Source organism: Ochotona curzoniae, unplaced genomic scaffold (assembly GCF_017591425.1).
Source record: "Ochotona curzoniae isolate NIBS_2020 unplaced genomic scaffold, NIBS_Ocur_1.0 scaffold_4683, whole genome shotgun sequence".
Lineage (NCBI taxonomy): Eukaryota > Metazoa > Chordata > Mammalia > Lagomorpha > Ochotonidae > Ochotona > Ochotona curzoniae.
In genome coordinates this window covers 2,942,536-2,962,450 of record NW_024467121.1, presented here as the reverse complement: position 1 = coordinate 2,962,450, position 19,915 = coordinate 2,942,536, and the positions used below count along the sequence as shown (strand labels likewise).

General features: G+C 37.6%; 1 protein-coding gene across 1 annotated transcript in view; it reads left to right on the top strand.

The window, feature by feature from the left end:
* The window catches only part of CUBN (cubilin), a 228,532-nt gene that overhangs the window by 20,915 nt on the left and 187,702 nt on the right, over window positions 1-19,915 (top strand). Inside the window, exons 11-19 of the mRNA XM_040968271.1 lie at window positions 7,301-7,427; window positions 8,395-8,557; window positions 10,903-11,034; window positions 12,197-12,292; window positions 13,553-13,671; window positions 14,087-14,273; window positions 15,357-15,469; window positions 17,644-17,878; window positions 19,079-19,260. Coding sequence (XP_040824205.1) covers window positions 7,301-7,427; window positions 8,395-8,557; window positions 10,903-11,034; window positions 12,197-12,292; window positions 13,553-13,671; window positions 14,087-14,273; window positions 15,357-15,469; window positions 17,644-17,878; window positions 19,079-19,260 — 1,354 coding nt within the window. The remainder of the gene's footprint in view (window positions 1-7,300; window positions 7,428-8,394; window positions 8,558-10,902; window positions 11,035-12,196; window positions 12,293-13,552; window positions 13,672-14,086; window positions 14,274-15,356; window positions 15,470-17,643; window positions 17,879-19,078; window positions 19,261-19,915) is intronic.

The following is a 19,915-nucleotide window of genomic DNA, read 5'->3' as shown; positions in this document are numbered from 1 at the left end:
GGGCTGCTGGGATAGAACCGGCGCCCACATGGGATCCCGGGCGTGCAAGGCGAGGACCTTAACCACTGCGCCACCGCGCCGGGCCCTCCTTCCCTTTAAAATAAATGTAGTAGTTTTGTTTCTGTCCCCCGCATCTGGGATACGAATTAACTGTGTCTTTAAAAGGCAGTCACAGCCCCATTCATTCCATTTAATTGATCATGGTGTTCTTTTAATCTGATCTTTAAAAACCTTTGCTCATTTGTGGTTATAAACTAACTCATTCAGATTTCTGGCAGGAATGGTTATGAGTTTAATTTTTGGCAAAGCCAAAAATAACCACCTTTAACTTAAAGATAGACTTAAATTGTTAAAGAGTTTTAGTAAGATGCACCCTGAGTGGGAGTGTTAGTATGAGTGAGGACATTGGAGGGACAAGAATTAAATCTTAAGGATGTGTTTTCAGGGCTCTTTCACTTAAGTGAACCCCTTGCTCCTGCTTATAAACATTCAAGCTTGAGCTCGTGCCAGAATGCAGGCCTAATTTTTCATTTCCTTGAAAGCATTATCTCCTGATTTCAGTTTATGGATATTTATCAAGGAGAATTGCTACTTGGAGATACTGGTGACAGCGTCCCGACATCCAGACGTCCTGACGCCTATCACGTATACTGTCTGGCCTTCTTGATACTGAGGAGTGTCCTAGGGATTAGATCTTGTTCCCTGTCTTCCTCTGTCATCACTGTCATTTGAGTCTTCCTAGCTAATACTGCGACAAATTTGTGTGCGAGACCAATAGACACCAGCAGGATTTATTTTCTTTCCATTATCTTCCCTTACAACATGGAAGCCAAATCAGACTAAACCTATAACATTCATAACAGTTTGTTTCATGAGAAGAGTTAGAGTTCTGGAAATAATTTTGATTTCTAGTTTCTACTTTTCAGAAATTTGTGGAGGACATTATAAAACAGAATATTTAAATCCGGCTGCTTTTTCCCTTAAAACAGTTTACTTATTTGGAAGGCAGACTGACAAAGAGAGAGACAGAATTTGCTCCCCCTCCTCCCTAACACACACACACACACACACACACACACACACACACACACACACACACACACACACACACAGAGAGAGAGAGAGCTTGCATCCTTTGCTTTACTTCCCAAATGGACACAACTACCTGGGCTGGTCCAGGTGGAAGATTGGGGCTTGAAATTCTACCCAGAAATCTTACACAGATGGCAGGGATCCAAGCATTGAACCACTGCCTTTCCAGCTGCCTTTGTAGTGGTGGCTTATTTCATTGCATCACAGGACTGGACTAGCTTCTTTCTTCTTTTTTGATATAGGAATAGTTTCTGAAATCTCATGAATCCCAGTTGATTATACCCAATATGCTAATTTAGATATGCGATGGTGATTTTTTGAAGGAATGAAAGAAACCAGGAAATGGTACATAAACATAAGATTAAAATTCTTTCTGGCGTCTGTAACAGTGACCATATAGATCTTTTTGAGCTCAATTAATAATGTGGGTTCTATTAATTACACTGGTTAAAATTCTGGTTGATCTGTAACTTCATTGATGCTAAAAGCCTTTTTTGGGAAACCTCATACGTTGGCAACAGCAGCTGCTATTGAATAATCTGGGTTGAAAAGGTTATTGTGGTGGGCAATGTTTGTTTTGGATTTGAGGCCCTGTTTGGCACTTCAAGGCCATTCACCTGGGAGAGAAAAAGGAGTATTTATTTAATCACTTTAATAATTCATAATTATAAAGCTTTCTGAGAATACAAACCACTGTGAAAATATTAATTGATTGAAATCCATGTTTCACAACAAAATTACTAGCAAATATTCTTTTTTTAGAATAGAGTGAAGAAAAGGCTTATCTATTTCTACTGATCCTTTTTTCCTTTAGTATATATTTACTATTTTTATTCTTATTTTCCATTTTACAGTCTTGTAGGCATAAGGTTTCCTCTCTTCCCCTCCCTTTCTTCTGCCCTCTGCTCTCCTCCCCAATGCCACTGTATTTTACAGTAACATTGTCCTTCAGTTCTTGTCTCTGCTTCAGCGTTCTGCTCTTTGCATGTATCAAGAAACTGTAGGTATGAGTAGTGATAATCTAGTATTTTGTTGTCAAGGTATATTTATGTTTTATTGGGGGCCTACTTAAATTTGGGAGTAGAGATACATACTGCAGGTCTTTGATTCCTGGTACTGTGGTCTCCATTACATCATTTGTTAATGAAATATAAGTGTGTAGTTGTTTAACTTTCTACTGATTCTTGTACCTGGGGATTTTTCTTCCAGCTGCTTTAGGCAGCTAGCAGCATGGTATTTTTGCCACTACTTCATGCCATAGTTTTTTTTTTTTAAATCTGAATAATTGTTTCTTGCTATTCCCTTGCTTACTTTTGATTGAAGACCGGCACTGTTATCTAAAGTTGCCATGTATGAATGATGGTTGTCAGGTACATAGGGTACAGAATGAGATGGCCTTCCAATAAAATTAATTATGTTCTTCAGAAACGTGGTAATGCTTTGTATATTTAATTTTCTATACTTACTTACTACTTTATTAAATTTTTATATTTAATTATTTCCATTAGTATCATTGATAGATTTAAAAGCATTTGGAATTTAAGCAGTGAGGCTAAACTCAGGTGATAGGTATTAAGATAATTACAGACTCAGTTAATCAATAATATTAATATTGAACCGTGAACTCTAACATGAGTTAAACTGTGACTTTAGAAGTACATTTGATCTCTTTTCAATTACAGTGTTTTGAAAGAGGTACAGGTTTGATTTTTTTTTTTTTACTGCTGAAATTAAATAATCACAAAAAGGACTTCTGCTAAATCACTTAGTAACTAAGGCAGGAATAATAAATTAACTTTAAATATCTGACTTCTCTATTCACGTAGAGAGCTATGTCAACATATTTTCAGAGTACATTTTGGAAGAAAGCAGGCTTTTTTGGAGGGAGTGGCGGCGTATAGCATTTGGTACAATGAACTGGAGTCCTTGGTCTCAGATCCTGGATCTATTCCAAAATCCAACATTGCTAATGCAGCCCTTGGGAGATGATGACTCAGGTAGTTAGGTCTTTGTCACCCAGATGAAACGTGGATAATGTTCACAGGTCCTGGGCATTTGGAGAGTTTCCAGTAAATTGACTCTGGGTCTCCCTCTTTCTGTCTCTTACAATCTTCTTACCTTTCAAACCAAAAATGTAAAATTAAAAAAAAAAATTCAAAACATTGTAATGTCTACATTGCATCTAAAAATGCAGCCTTCAGGCCTGGCACAGTAGCCTAGTGGCTAAAGTCCTTGCCTTGCACACACCAGGATCCCATATGGGCGTCAGTTCATGTCCCAGCGGCTAGCTTCCCATCCAGTTCCTTGCTTCTGGTTTAGGAAAGCAGTCGAGGACAACCCAAGACCTTGGGACCCTGCACCCATGTGGGAGACTCAGAAGGGTCTCCTAGCTCCTAGCTTCTGATTGGCTCAGCCCTGGCGATTGTGGCCACTTGGGGAGTGAATCATTGGACGGAAGATCTTCTCTGTCTCTGCTCCTTTTCCAATGAAAATCTAAAAAAAAAAAAAAATGCAGCCTTCATGCTAACTTGATCTTTCAAAATGTGGTACTGGAACACAGTAGTATAGGCTTACATTTTTGTTGTCTTCTGCCAATTTCTTATTCTTTGCTCTTGGGTGCTGAGAATCTGTAGAATGGGCTTAGTAATACTTTTCTTTGAGGGTCACAGCAGAGAACTCTGTGGTTTACTTGGTATCACTCTCTTCCTTATTAACCTAGAGTGAGAGCAATGCACTTTATTGCTGTTTAGAAAAGAGTATGGGATCGATGTTGACTCACCTCTAAATAACTAGAGCAAAGAAGTCAGCGAAAGGCAGTATTTAACTGCAGGTCTATAAACCAGACTATTCTGTCAAATCTTGTCATTCACCAATGATTAAACCTGCATGATAAAACACATTCTTATTGAAAGAGGAATGCATTTAAACCAAAATATGGAGCTAGTGCACAGAGGCTGAGATAGAGGGTCTTAACACATAGTTGGAGGTAAATAGTTCACAAGTAGTAGCAGAACTTAAACTTGGCAGCCTTGACCACTTAGGTCTCTCATACATAGAAAATGAGCTTCAAAAGCTAGCAGGAGTTGTTCTTAAGGTTTAGAAAACTTTTGGAGAGTGTGTGGGGTTGTGATGAAATAAATCTCGGCAATTAGTTTCCTGGATAAAGTGTTAAGTATGTCTGTGAAATGTTCTGAAGTTCTGTGGTCCCCAACAGTCTGACTATATTTTCATGAAGAACATTTTGTGTACAGAGAAGGAGACAAGAAGAGAGGGAACAGAATATAAGAAAGAAAGCATGGAAAGGGATGAGGAGCAGAAAAATAAGTATACATAGAGAAAAATAATGTAATTTCTTTTTAAGGTTAATCATTTAAAAACTTAATTTGTTAGAGAGAGATTGAGAAAATGTACCATAATTGGTTTACTCAACAAATATCTGGAAGCCAGGAACTCAATCAAGATCTTGGCTGCTGTCCCCAGCCAGAACTGGAAGCTAGAACTGGGAGCAGAACCAGTACCCCAAAGTCAGGCACTCTAATATGCAGGCATCTGAAATGGCATCTTAACTGTTATACCAAATGTCAGCCCTAGTTTTAGTAATTTGTTGTTATTTTTCTGTGGCCTTGTCTCAATGAGAAAAGCTATATGGGAATGTTTGGGTGTAAAATGAGTTAGCAAAATAAATTTTATATAAATATATAGCAATACTGTGAGTTGCCTGGGACTTATTTATATCAGAAAATGTTCATTCATCTGAAATTCACAATTATTTGGTCATTCTGTGTTTTTCTTTGCTAAGTCTGACAACCGAGCATGACCAATGTGTAGATGCTGTTCACCACATTCCTCACCTCCATCTCTGTATCTCTGGCCCCTTTCATTAACTTCTTCTTGTGAGGAGACCGCAGAAAGACATCATCCCTGCAATAGCCTCTGAGGTCCATCTTCGATACACATGTTCCGTGCCAGTGGCTCTAATTGCATTTTAAACAGCCAAGGCCCCATTTCTCACACATTCATTTGCATTTTGTCATCCATGGGCATCAGCTGAGCTTCTCATAACTCAATGCATATTTTAAAAAGAGTTTCTTGGCCTAATGGAGTGACCCTTTTTCCATAATTCTCAGAAACTAGACTCATGGTTCTAGATATGGGATCCAGCATGATCACATGGGAGATGGGAGTTCACTGCTTCTTACTGTTGATCACTGGCACGGTCAGTTCGCTCACCAGGATTATCCCTGTAATTTCTTCTAAATTCCAGTGAGTGGTGATCTGTGGCCTTGGCCCTTTCATTCCATCAGAAATACTCAGATGTCTGAGTCAGCTTAGGCTCTGAGACTTTATTCCTCTTCCTTCTGCTCCTATGCTCATATTATACAAGTTATCTTTTCAGCTACAGAGAAGACATAAAGCTAACTATACCAACAACCTTAAAAATTACTACAGTTTGAAATATTTGGCCTATTTGATTATTGTTAGGCTGAAATCTTGGGGTTTTTTTTTTAAAGATTTATTTATTTTTACTAGAAAGATTAACAGAGGAGGAGAGACAGAGAGCAAAATCTTCATCCGCTGCTTTACTCCCCAAGTGGTCGCAAAGTCAAGAGTAGAGCCAATCCAAAGCAAGAAGCCTGGAGCCTCTTCTGGGTATCCTAGGTGGGTGCAAGGTCCCAAAGCCTTGAGCCATCCTTTACTGCCTTTTTAGGCCACAAGCAAGGAGCTGGGTGGGTTATGGAGCAGCCCGGGCATGAACTGCCACCCAATATGGATCCCAGTGTATGCAAGGCAAGGATTTTAGTTACTGGGCTATCACACCAGGCCCTAGACTGAATTTTTTTTTTAATTGAAATGCTTCTATTCTTTTTTCTGAACCTAGACTAAAATCTTAACAAAGCACCCACTGCTGTTATTTTGTGATGAACTAAAATGGGGCAAAGAAAGGTCCCTGCATGAACTACATCTTTTAGAAGACACATCTCCCTTTGTCATATAATAATGACCATAATAGAGTGATATGTACACATTGCCTAATGGGTGGAATTATACAGTTTGAGAACATATTCAGGAGTTATCAGGTCAGTCATTGTCACATGTGCTTATTGGAGAGTTTAGCTGGACAGTCAACTAACAGATTTGCTGATATCTTGTTTGACCTTCTTGAACTTATTCCATCACCATCAGTTTATAGATTTTTGACCTTTGTAAACATTGATTCATGGCCTGATACTGGAAGAATTTATAGTGATAGTGATAGATTTACTAGATCTTAAGTCAAGATTTTCTAACTCTGTTAACAAAGGCAATACATGTATTCAGTCCACCAAATAGGGAAAAACTAAGAGATTTTCTTCTAAGAATTCAGTCAGTAAATCTGCATTATTGCTCTGCAGTTCAATTTTTAAAGATTTATTTATTTTTATTGGAGAGGCAGATATGCAGAGTGGAGGAGAGACAGAGAAGATCTTCCATTGTCTGATTCACCCCCTAAGTATCTGCAATGGCCAGGGCTGAGCCAATCAGAAGCCAGGAGCCAGAAGCTTCTTCTGGGTCTCCCACACAGGCACAAGGTCTCAAGACTTTGGATCATCCTCGACTGCTTTCCCAGGCCGCAAGCAGGAAACTGGATGGGAAGTGGGGCCACTGGGACATAAATTGGTGCCCATATGGGATTCTGGTATGTGCAAGACTTTAGCCACTAGGTTACCGCACTGGCCCCCTCTATATTTCAAGTTTAATTTTGTTAATTCACAATTTAAATTATTTTTTGAAATTTATTTATTTACTTGACAGGCAGAAATACATACACAGACACACGAGACACACTCATAACACAAACACATAAACAGGAGATGGGCAGTGGAAACAGATAGCCTCAGCTAATATACTCTACCTATGTATACAATAGTCAGAGCTGGGCCAAAGTTCAGCTGAGACTGAGTCCAGAAACTGGGAACTCAAACTGTGTGCATGATGGAAAGCCATCACTTGAACCTGAAGTACAGCCTCACAAGATATTCATTGGCAGAATGCTGAGTCAGGAGGCCAAGGCAGAAATCATGTATACCTACGATGATATGAGACTTGATCATCTTAACCATGATTCTAATCCCTAGACTAAAGCCCACCTCCTTTTGTTAATGGATGCCAAGTGACAGACACTGACCATGAAGCACAGGCCCTGACTCTTGTCTTTTGCAACCAACAGCTGTCGCTGCACACCTGAGACATACGGACCCCAGTGTGCATCCAAATACAATGACTGTCAAACAGGCTCCAAGGATCGCTGTGTCCATGGCATCTGTGAAGATTTAGACAGGGAGCAAGAAGGAGTGGTGAGTCCCTTCCCCAAACCTGACTCCTTGGAAGCCATGATTTTTACTTCTTCATCCAGTGCTGATTGTGCACCAGCACTGCCCTGTGGAGCTGCAGGGCTGAAGTAACTTCCTGTCTGTAAGCAGAGCACGCAAACTGGGGAGATGAGGTGTGTAGGAAACTAGACCTCTCGGAGGTTAAGATTTGTGTTAAATACGAGGATCTTTAATATCCCCTCATGGATTTCTCTGTGATACATGGCCTTGTCTTCACCTTGTGGGTTTTAACCTTGACAAGATGTGGAAGCACAGATTGCCCAGTCTTGTTAACCAGATGTAGTTTTAAGGAGTTTGAGGTTTTCTGGCCCAGAGTCCCTCTAAGTGACACAGACCCTCAGAATATGCTTGGCTAGAGCCCCTCGGTGCCCTTGGTCCTGAGCATACTGATTCCTGACTTTCAGGGTGGCTCAATCCCATCCAACTTGCCTCTTTAAAATAGCTTCAGCTCTTTGTTTTTAAATTTTCTAATTTTTCTTGCCCATTTGATAGAAAATTATTCCTTTCCAGTGGTTGGGATGAGAGAGGGAAGGAGAATGGGTGGGAGGGGAAGGAAACTCATTCAGAAAGGAAATAAATGTAGGATCTTCTAAAATCTGGGCCCACAGGGTTTTTTCTCCCCCTTAAAGCACAGCAGGCTGAGCTGATTGATGTTAATTATATTGACTTAGAGTTGTTGATTGTTGTTACTCTTTCCCTGACATCGCTGGCATAACTTATAGGTGTCTCTTACCCCGAAACAAAGATGTTTCCCTTTTTACCTAGTCTTACCTAAATGCTTTGATCAAATAGGAAGAAAAGAGACCCTGCTGACCGGGCCTTATGGAAGTGAATTTTTAGGATTAGAAGGTTGGGTGTTGGTGAGATTTTCAAAGACTATTCGTGCCCCTTTTCATGATTGTCTTTTCTCATGTTGTTGTCGTCCTGCCAGGCCAAGTACAGGTGCATCTGTGATGCTGGGTGGACATTCACACCGGAAGACCCCGCTTGCACAGTAGATAAAGATGAGTGCAGTCTGCAGCCCTCGCCTTGTTCTCCACAAGTGCAATGTTACAACACTCCCGGCTCCTTCAACTGTGGACCTTGTCCAACAGGTATGCTCTAAAGGCCACAGGACCAGTTGCCAGGCAGACATGGTGCCAGAAGCAATTTCCTTCCCCTGCAGATGGATAAGGAGAAGGAGAATATTCTCACGTTCTTGTTCAAATCCCATTTCATGTCCTAGCTTATTAACTTCCACTCAAGACCTCCTCACTGTGGTAACAATTCCACAACAGAAGTGGGGCATTTGTCCAAAAGGGGTAAGTTAGCCACATAGTCTGAAAGGGCAACAGTTGTATTGCCCTGGTCACACAACAATTTGGGGTCCAAAGGCATGTACTCCAGTTCTACCTCTCATACTAACCAGGTATTTGTAAACCTGTGCAAATTCCTTGATTGGTTTGTGTCTCCACTATAATGAAGTAGCTTGTATCTGTGTGTGTCACTAGAGTACAAGGTGCAGAGACTGAATTAAGGAACGCCAACTATTGAGTCACTGAAACATGGTCCGTGTTTCAAAGTGCTTGCATTTGGAGCAGGGCTTCATGTTGCACTCTGTGACATGGCCGTCCTCCTAGCAGCCTGTGTTCATAGTGCACTGATCGTGAGCAGAGCACTGCTCTGCAAGCACTGCTAAGCGGTTCACCAGACCTCAGGTTGATTATGTGACTTATCTGCATGTTCTGCATACCTTCAGCAAGTGGGGCACAGAGTATGCGAACAGCAGTTGTTATGCAGCCATCTTAAGGCATGATATAAACAATTCTTATTTTAATTTTGGTACTATAATAAAAAGAAGTCATGGCAAGAACTAGTATTGTTGACATCTTTAAATGTGAGTATTTAAAGCTTAACAAGGTAAAATGAACTTCCCAAGATCATATATTTTATAAGTAGGCAGGCATCAAACACAGGTCTGCCAGATGCTAGATCTGAGCTGAGCTGTTAATTGCTCTGTGTTTCTGTCTCGTCAAGCAACCCCACATATTTTGCTTTAGTGATTTTCTCCATGTTATGTGTCTAGAACTTATGAAACTAGGAAGAAATTATAAAAAATGTGTAGGTAGTTCCTCTTTTACTTCTTAGGGTCAAGGAAATTTGCAAATAATCATTTTTTTTTAAAGTTCAACTATCAATATGACCTTTCAAAACTGGAAATCAGAAAAATAATTTTGATTAGAGTATAGGCAATATTATTTCACATTTTTGTTTCTTAGAGATAAAATAGAGAAAAAAAGCTTTTCCTGGATATTAATAAAATACTCTCAAATATTAATAAAATAAGAAACAAAATATGCAAAACAAAGCAGAAAAATGTTAGTCTCATTACCTATAAGATAGTCATAAACATTGGACATATTTCTTCCAATCTATTTAATTTGTATTCACTTCATCCATAAATGGAATAATTTTTTTAGGCAGGTTCTTTTTTTTTAAGATTTATTTTATTTTTACTTGAGTTACAGAGAGAAGGAGAAACAAAGAGAAAGATCTTACATTTTCTGGTTCACTCCCAAATGGCCACCACAGCTGGAGCTGAGCAGATCCAAATATTAGGCAGATTCTTAGAAGGGGACTGTACATTGGTGAAAGAAATATTTTGAAGGATTTACAAGTTTAAAATCTACTTGTAACTTTAATAATTTGATTATAAGAGTGGTACAAAATTATAGTTATTGACTAAAACAATGGGAGTAAAGTGATAAGACCTTCTCTTCTTGATTATGAGTCCTTCTAATGAGACAACAAGTAGCCATTCATTCTTTCTTCTCTGGCTTTACTTTATCCATACAAATCACACAGATGCATAGGTTTGGATGAAATTTATTCCCTTCAAATTGGAAATAAAATCTTGTATTTTTCAGTTAGAATTTGTAGAGGAAAATCCCTCAATTTGTGTATGTAAGTGTAATTGTATGCATAGGTATCAAAATTACTTTTACTGTTCGCTTCTATAACTAAATCATAAGGCACATAGTTTTGTCTCTATTGACCACATGAGGGTTTTAAAAATACCCATTGCTACAATGCTTGAATAAACATCTCTTCACCTGCATTTTAGTAGGCTAGGAGTTTTAATACCCAGGGCAAGTTTCAAGAAGTGGCATTATTAGTCAGAGAGTATTTTATATTTTCAAACAATGTCATGAATACTGCCGTATGTCTTTCTAAATAGGGTGAATTACTATCCAACCAACTTTTTCGTAATGGTATATAATTTTTTCACTGCTTTTGCAGGATTTAATTCCAATAATTAAGCATTAATTTGTCTAATGTGGTAGGCTTTAGTCTCTAGTTTCTTGTGGAGAGCATGTTTTTCTATATTTTGACTATTTAATTTTTTGTTGTTGTTGTTGACTTAGCCATAGAACTAATCTTGAAAATCCTATTTTCCTAGGCTGGAAAGGAAATGGATATATTTGTGAAGATATTAATGAATGTGAAATCAACAATGGTGGCTGTTCAGTGGCTCCTTTGGTTGACTGTATGAATACACCTGGATCTTACTACTGTCTAGCCTGTCCATCAGGTACTGTGCCAGAATTCCTGCTACAAGGACAGGCAATACATATCTTTGAAAATAGAAACTTGTGCTACATTTTATTTAACTTGGGTTTAGTTTTTATAATTATTTATGTATTTTCAAATTATTTGAGAGGAAGAGAGACAGAGATGCAGAGACACACAGAAAGGTCTCTCTTCTGATTCACTGCCCAAATGCCCAAAACAGTCAAGGATGGGCCAGGTATGAAGTCTGAAGTCCAGAACTCAATCTAAGTGTCCCTCATGGGTGTCAAGGATACAAACACTGGAGCCATCATTTGTTGCCTCCCGGGGTGTGCATTAACAGGAAACTGGAATGTGACTCAAAGCTTGACACATAGATGCAGATATCCCATGTGGAGTACCCGGCACACTCCATATCAACTATGATTTCTGTTTAAGCAGAGAAACTGAATGGTACAGAAGCTTTACTTGTAGATTCAGGGTACATTAGTACAACTATATTATAAAAAAGAAATGAAAGATTTTAAATATGAATGGAAAGAAACCAATCTTTACAAGCTGAAATAGTCATTGAGATCATGAGGAATTTGAAATTTTCTTTTCTTTGTGCATGATAGGCTTATTGCTCCTGCGTTCTGACAAATAATTGATTAATGCAGTACCCTTTTGTGATGGTTTCCACATAAAGTTCACAAAGTTATGAGTGCAGTACTAGGTATATTTCATGGGCTAGCTTCTTTTTCCTTCTGCAAGAATGTCATCATTGCTGTTCTCTCATTGACGTTTCTATCCAAGAAATTCAGGAAGTTATAAGGGATAAACTAAAACCTCATGTGTCTTAACAACATAAAGCAACAGTACTTTGGACTCACGTAGCAATTTACCTCTAAGAAAGACAGTGTCACTGTAATGGTAAGACGACAACTTCTTCAGCGTCAGCACTTTCTGAGGCCACCAACACACTTTGCTTTATCATTAGAAAACAACCCTGAATATTGTTTATGAAGTCAGATTATCAAGACCTAATTGTTCTTTTTCTTAATTATGGGAATGCGTACGATGTTTCATACCAATGTCTTCTGTTGTGATGAGAAAGGATCTCTGCTTGGTCTCATTCTCAGACTGGCATTCTCCTTCCGCCCTCTTGTCAGCACTGTTTCTCACGCCCACTTGTTCTGTTCCAGGATACCAGGGAGATGGAAGAACGTGCACTCCCATAGACATCTGCTCAGTCAGTAATGGAGGCTGCCACCCCGAGGCATCATGCTCCTCGGGTCTAGGTAATGTTGCAGTGCTCTCCTTGGCTTCCAGTGTTCTAATGTGGCCCTCTAGAACAGTGCAACACTTTTAAAGCACAATCCCTATTTTCAAAACTCTTATGCTGACCAAACAAAAAATTGCCCCGTGCTATAAAACTCTACATTTGTGATTTTTAAAAAAAATACAGTTGTCCATGGTCTTTAATAATGTTGTCTAATTTCAGAGTTATTTCCCAAGGTAATTAAGCCAGCTATTAACTCAAGACTATCTTGCAGTGAACAGAAAGGAGAGCAGGAGCAAGTTGGAAATGCTATTCCCCTTACAAATTCTTCCATATCTATGTGGTTGGCTAGAGCAGAGTCATATAGCCAAACCTGGCTACCTTTAGGCTATGAAGTATAGTCTATGTTTCAGGCATCCTGAATGCAGCTGAAATAAGGGACTAGTTCTGCAGAAATGGTTCAAGAGCAGCAACCAACATGTTTTGTGTTAATTTCTACTTGTTATCCTTTTGCTCAATTGTTTTCATATTGAATTTTAAAATTTTGTTAAAGATATCATTTCATTATCTGTCTTATGCTTTGCATCTCTCCTGGCATGTACTTTTTCCTTTTAACTTTTTGGTAGTATTTTCTATTTAGAATCTTACTTTTTTATATAAATAATCAGAAAGATACATCTTTTCTCTTATCATTTGCCCTTAGTACAATGCAGAGCTTTCAAAACACTTTCTTATAAAAAAGTACACTTTTTTAAATACGTTTATGACCTGTTTACCATAAAGATCTTTCATCTTTTTAGAATTTATTTTTAACTTATGACATACATTTGTCCAAATTGATAGATCCGACTCTGTTTATTGAATATTTCTTACCTACTTTTTTTTTTTTTACTAATTTGTCATATACATATTGTGTATGCCTTTATATGTATATATATATAAACACACATTTGTCACTAAATGCTTATTATATGATTGATAACACTCAGTTATGGTAAGATGAATGGTTTCTAGACAAATACGACTTCTGTTTCTTCTGCCTGGTTCTACCACATGTCAAACCACACGTCAAATATTGGGATCAATTAATGAATTCTTATTTTAAGATTAAAATGAAAATTAAAGATTCTAATATTTTCTCTTCTACCTTGATCTGTGTGCCCATGGGAATGTGTACACTTGATGTTGATGGAATCTTACCTATATACATAGCCAAAGTTTAGTTAAATCTGCATCCAGGTAGTCATTTATTTATGTTTCCACTTTTGTTTCAAAACAGGTTCCTTACCGGTATGCACCTGTCTCCCAGGATATACAGGAAATGGTTATGGGCCAAATGGATGTGTGCAACTCAGCAACATTTGTCTCAGCCACCCATGTTTGAATGGACAGTGCATTGTAAGTCTTTTGCTCTTTCTATACGATTAGATTAGTTGAGAATAATTTTAACTATACTTAAAATATTTCTATCATAAAATGCTTAAAAATGCTTCATCAATTTTAAGGTACAATAAAGAACAGTCAATAACACTTAGATAAAAGGTATTCATTTTCGTTTCCAGAGAACATCAATGAGCTGATTTTTTGTCTCAGTTACAAGCAGGAACCAAAGGCTGAAGTTTGATCCAAATAAATCTGACACTTAAGCTTATCAATTACCATTTAAACTTTATTGAAAGTTTCACTATGGAAAGATATGATTCAACTCTTGTTAAAGATATCACATAGATCATTCTTCTTAATTTTTTGGACTAATTCAAATTTATCGTATATCCACTTGTTTTATGGTTTCATGCATTTTTTCCTCCCTTAGGAAACTGCCTCTGGTTATTCATGTAAGTGTGAATCAGGCTGGGCTGGTGTCAACTGCACAGAAAACATCAATGAGTGTCTGAGCAACCCCTGTTTGAATGGAGGAACTTGTGTTGATGGCGTTAACACATTTAGTTGTGAATGTACAAGTTCTTGGACTGGATCTCACTGTCAGATTTCCCAGCAAGGTATGATTAACATTTCTTATGTCACAGATACTAATTGTTCAGAATTAAAACTCTTTTGCAGATTCTCTAGTCTGCCCAACTTTCTTGTCCAGTTGCTCAGATGCAAAGAACTGTCTTTCCTTGCAGTAATGGTATAGAGTTCGCAGGGCAAATATCTGTAAATCTCAGTTTAAGCTGTAAGAATTTTTATTCAGTAGAAAAACTGGATTAGTATTTGGTATTTTCAGTATTTCTTTTCTGGATATAAAATAAGGTACTGGCTTCTATAGTTTTTAAAAGAAAGTTTTCTGTATAGCAATCAATTTCTCTGAAATACTATGTTCAATAATTTGATAATGTAACTCTCCTAATGTAGAATATATGGCAGCTCCTTATTGCTTGTTAAATAAAAATTGGGATGGTTTTTCACCATTCTCAATAATCAGCCCTCACCCTATCCACCCAAGCTTATTTTTCACTAATAAACTCCCACTTAGGCAGTCCATTTTTCCTTCTGCTCCTCAACCTGCTCCTTACTACCGTGAGTGTCTCTAATGTGTTCTTTCATTTGACGTATTTATTGCCACAGTCCTCCCAGACCCCTTCCTTGTTATCCATATCTGTTCCTCAGTAATACTTGCCATTCAGTCTGACTATTCCCAGCTGTCTTTCCTTACTCCTTATTCTGAATTAACACATTATGAGATGTTTCCATTGTGTTGAGGGATGATGGAAGACTCCATGGAGAAATATAAAAGCAGACATAATTTTTTCCATTTCCTGACTCCTTACCTTCCAGCTGAGAAAAGCGCATGAAATAAAGAGACAAGCTAAACAAAAGAAATATGTGAACTGAATTATGTGGGCATAAGGTTAAGTATCATGGAATTATAGAGAATAGGGACCAAAGCAAGCAGTCAGGTGAGGTACATGTGGAAGACGATCAGGAAATCAAGTGGTAGAATTTGAGTGAGTGTCCATAGAGAAAAGGGGATGGCCCATATGAAGGAGTCAGACTTTCCTGAGTATTTCAGCAGCAGGCTAGACTTGCCCACTTTTTTCCAGGGAGGCACCATTTATCTTACTTTTTTCTTTTACATACAGTATGTGGAGGGTCCCTCTCAGGGCTGAATGGAACATTCACCTACAAGAGCCCTGATGTTGGTCATATCAGTAATGTCAGATGCTTCTGGGTTATCCGAACTGAAGATGGAAAGGTAAATATTACCACATTATCATACCCTTGCAAATGTATATTCTATTATTATGTAAAATGGAAAACATGTACACACATTACATAAAGTACATGTAATGGCTTTTCAGCTACTGTTTATTGAATGCTGTAGTGCCAAGCTTTGAGCTAGACATTTTGCCTAACTTTCTCAAACGTAATACTGTCTTTAAACTAAAAAATATCCTAATTTTAGAAATAAAATAATATAAATTAAATGAAGCCATATAACTTTCTAAAAATAGTCCTTAAGTTGTAATTGGGATAATGAATTGCAAGATCAAATGTTTTTTCTAAGTCCATGCTTTGTCCAGTATGAATGACTCAATACACTGGTTGGATGGCTATAAGCCAGTAGGTAATTTCTAAAGTAATATTACTGAGACACTGTTGTTTGAAAATGATCACTCCAGCATTTTGTTGACAATTATGCAAATAGGGTAACTGGGATTAAGACGACTTCTTATTAAATATCTTATTTTTTCCAAATACTATGATAAATATTTTAGATATATCATTGCAATTTTAAACATTTTTAGCCATGAAAATTAGGTGTAATTTTAAAGACAAGGAAGTGCACCCTGGAGCAGTTCAGAAACTTGTCCAGGTGCATGTGTTTTGTAACGATATGCAGTGATGGAAAGCAGGCCACTGACTTCAAAGAGATCGTGATGCTGAGCTGTGATAGCAACACTTCAAATTAAGGTCTCAGCCCAAAACTTTTAATATTTTTATCCCCAAGGTTAATTCCTCAGGCTTTTTAAAGTAATTGCTTCTCAGCCAACTTCTGGACAAATTAAATGAAGTGGCCTATCTAAATAGATAACATTTGCCCTTGCAGTCCTACTAACGTCGCTGTAAACTAGCATTGTGGAAGCCATGAGTATGAGGGTCAGGAAACATTCTTTTCCCTTGAGGAGGGAGGCTGTTTAGAGATTGATAACTCCACAATGGAACACATTCCAAAATAAATTTCTCATTGATTCTGTTATGTGAATTTCCTTCCTTCCATTTAGTTTAAATCAATTTATTTCCTGACATTGAAAAAAAAATTCATTCATGAGGAAATTTGTATGTGAAAAGCTTTTCATGTGATTATTGCCAATTTGTAAGGAAACGTTTCCTATTTTGTCTTAATTATTGTGGCTTTACATGTTCTCCCCACTATAATGTACAGAAAAGAATAGAAAATACATGCAGATAAGGATAGCTCAAGTAGTGAACATTTATTTGATTTTCATTTAGAAGCTGCGAGAGAGAAATGATACGAATATGGGTAACAGGTCTTAAAATATTCTGGCATAGAATTTCACGAAAATTGTGATATTCTGTTTTTAACTAATTGCATATCTTTTGACTTTAGATTCTAATGACAATTAAATTCAACAGCTTTATTTTGGTTGCTTGATTATTTTAAGTGAGGTCAGCAGTGTAACATCTTTTCTACTTTATCAGATGTATTACTCAATTTAATTTCTGTCTATTCTCCTATTCTCACACTTGGCTTCAGGACATATTTTTTGGCTTATTCTCTCCTACCTGTGTTCCCAATACTTTTATTACTTTCTTCCCATTCTCTACGCGTAGTACTCAATTAATCCCTGAATGACACACAAACCCTGGAGACATGCAGACTTGACATACGTGTATACCGTGCGTATACCATGGCTATGCATCCTGCATCTGTGTGTCAGTCAGGGCTGTGAGTGTGAGAACCCTATGGAATCATAGCCTGGGGCTGAGGATGAGTGTGGGTGTTGCTGATAAAGAAAGATACATTATGGGTCATACAGAGAATTGCAGTATAGATTTTTGTGTGTGTTGATTTCGATGAATTTATTTTTTTTATTTCTAAACATTGTCAGCTATACATTTGAAATGATTTTTTTTCTCTGATAGATTTTACAATGTAATGAAGTCTAGCTAAACAAATTTTTAAAAATACTGATATTAACTGATATTTACATCTTAATTATTTTTAGTGTAAGCTCTTTAATATGTAGAATTGCTATCTGTATTGGTGGATGCTTATGAAATAAGTGCCATCTATGTATCTCAAAAGTTACTCAACAAAAATGTTACTTAGTGGGAAAATATTTTTAGATTCACACGAAAGATAACATGGTTTTTTGTTTTGTTTTGTTTTGTTTTGTTTTTTAGGTCTTGCAAATCACTTTCACGTTTTTCCAACTGGATTCAGAGAACGACTGTCCACACGAGTTTCTTCAGATTCATGATGGGGAGTCTTCTGCAGCCTTGCACCTTGGAAAGTTCTGTGGCTCCAGCCCCCCTCAAAAACTTGTCAGCAGTGACAATGCCCTCTATTTTCATTTCTATTCTGATCATTTAAGAAGTGGAAGAGGCTTTACAGTAAGATGGGAAACACAACAGCCAGGTATATACAAACATGGAGAGAATAAGAGCAAATTTTATTGATTATGTTACAATTGTGCACATCAGAATGAAGTGAATTTCATTTTGTGTTCAAAAACAAAAATCAGATGAAGTACAAGGAGTCACAAAGCATGTGTCATAAAATGATTGAACAGCATTTTTAAAATATGTGTTTTTTTGGAAGGAGAGAGAACAAACTTGCTTGTTCACTCCTTGAATGTCTGCAATGCCACCTTGGCTTAATTAGTGAAGCTTGATATCTGCTAGAGTAACTCCTGTGTTCTTTTTAAATGTGTCAGATTATTTGCATTCCCATATATGTTATTGAGTTGACTTATCAATTTCCTCAACAGCTTGCTGGCATTTTGTAGACATTGGCTTGAATCTGTAATTAACTTGGGGAGAAATGAACTCACCTATCCTTTAGCATGGGCTCTGTTTATTGAGCTCTTTTTCTTGTTTTTCGAAAGAATTTATTTATTTATTTAAAAGAGAGAAAGGAGAGAATGTAAACAGGAGAAATTCTGTCCGCTGATTCACTTCCCAAATGGCCTCAACAGCTGGGCTGAGTTAAGATTACTCCAGGAGATAGGAAATCCATCCCGGTATGTTCCCACAAGGGTATCGGGTACTTTAGCAGTAGACAGATCAGCAGTAGAGAGTTCAAGTAGAGAGAGAGATCTTTTATCACTGGTTCACTCCCCCGAATGGCCACAAGAGTCAGCTCTAGGTCAGGCTGAAGCCAGGAGTCAGGAACTTCATTTTGATCTCCCACATGAGTCGAAGGGGGCCCCAGTACTTGGTTCATTTTCTCTTGCCTCTCAAAGGGCATTAGCAGGAAGCCACATGAGAAATGGAGTAGGAAAGATTCCGTTGCTCAGATATGGATTAAGTGATAGCTTAAACTGCTGTGCCACAACACCAGGTCCCTGTGTTTTAAATTGTTTCCCTGTATAATTGTTTATAAGTATAGAGCTCACACATGAGTGATTCATTTACTCATGGGACTTTTAAATTTATAAGTTTATGAAACCGGGTAACTGAAGATCTTGCTTAACTTACAAGGGTATTCAAAATTGTTATTTAAATGTTATTGGTGTTATTTGAATGAAGTTTAGCTTCTTACAGCAAGGGCTGTGAGAATTCTACATGAATTATAGCCTAGATACAATGCTAAAGCTATTTTTTCCTCTTATTTTAGAGTGTGGAGGTCAACTAATTGATACTTATGGCTCCATCAAGTCTCCGGGATATCCTGGTAACTATCCCCCAGGAAGAGATTGTATCTGGACAATAGTGAGCAGTCCTAGTCTCCTGATAACGTTTACCTTTGGGACCGTGAGCCTGGAACACCATGATGATTGCAGCAAAGATTACCTGGAGGTAAGCAATCCTGCTTGGCTGCCACAGACCATAGCAGAGTTAAGATTCAGCACATTGTGGCTTGGACATGCCCAGGGATGGCATGTAGTTCTATTTCTCAATAGGCAACTAATGGCCAACACTTACTAAATTAGTTTTTGTCTTATATTTTGTTTTCCCAAAACATTAAGAATATCTTATTGACAATAATTGCATATATTTATGGAGGATATAAATATTGTCCTGAAGAATTTGTTATATTTATTTTAATATTAAATACTTTTAGCATTTTGCTGTAGATAAAGGAAATGTGTGCTACTTATGTGATATAATATTACCCTGAGGTCCTGACATTTGCAGCAAAATGAATGAGATCATTTTGCTAAGTGAAATAGCCAGACATGGGAAGATAAATATTATATATTTTCTCTCATATATGGAAGTTAATATATAAAGGAACTATAAAAATTGTATGTCACCTTATTTGTTATACACACAGTTACAAATATTGTTTTCACTGAATTACACCACTACATGACAATATGTCCTTTGTATCAAGTTCTTAATTTTGAGAGCTTGCTGATATTCAGGGATCTGATTGACCTGGGAACAGTATTGCCTTTTCCTGTCTCATCCTGGAATCCCAGGCTTCCGACAGGAGTAAGGCAGAATTAAT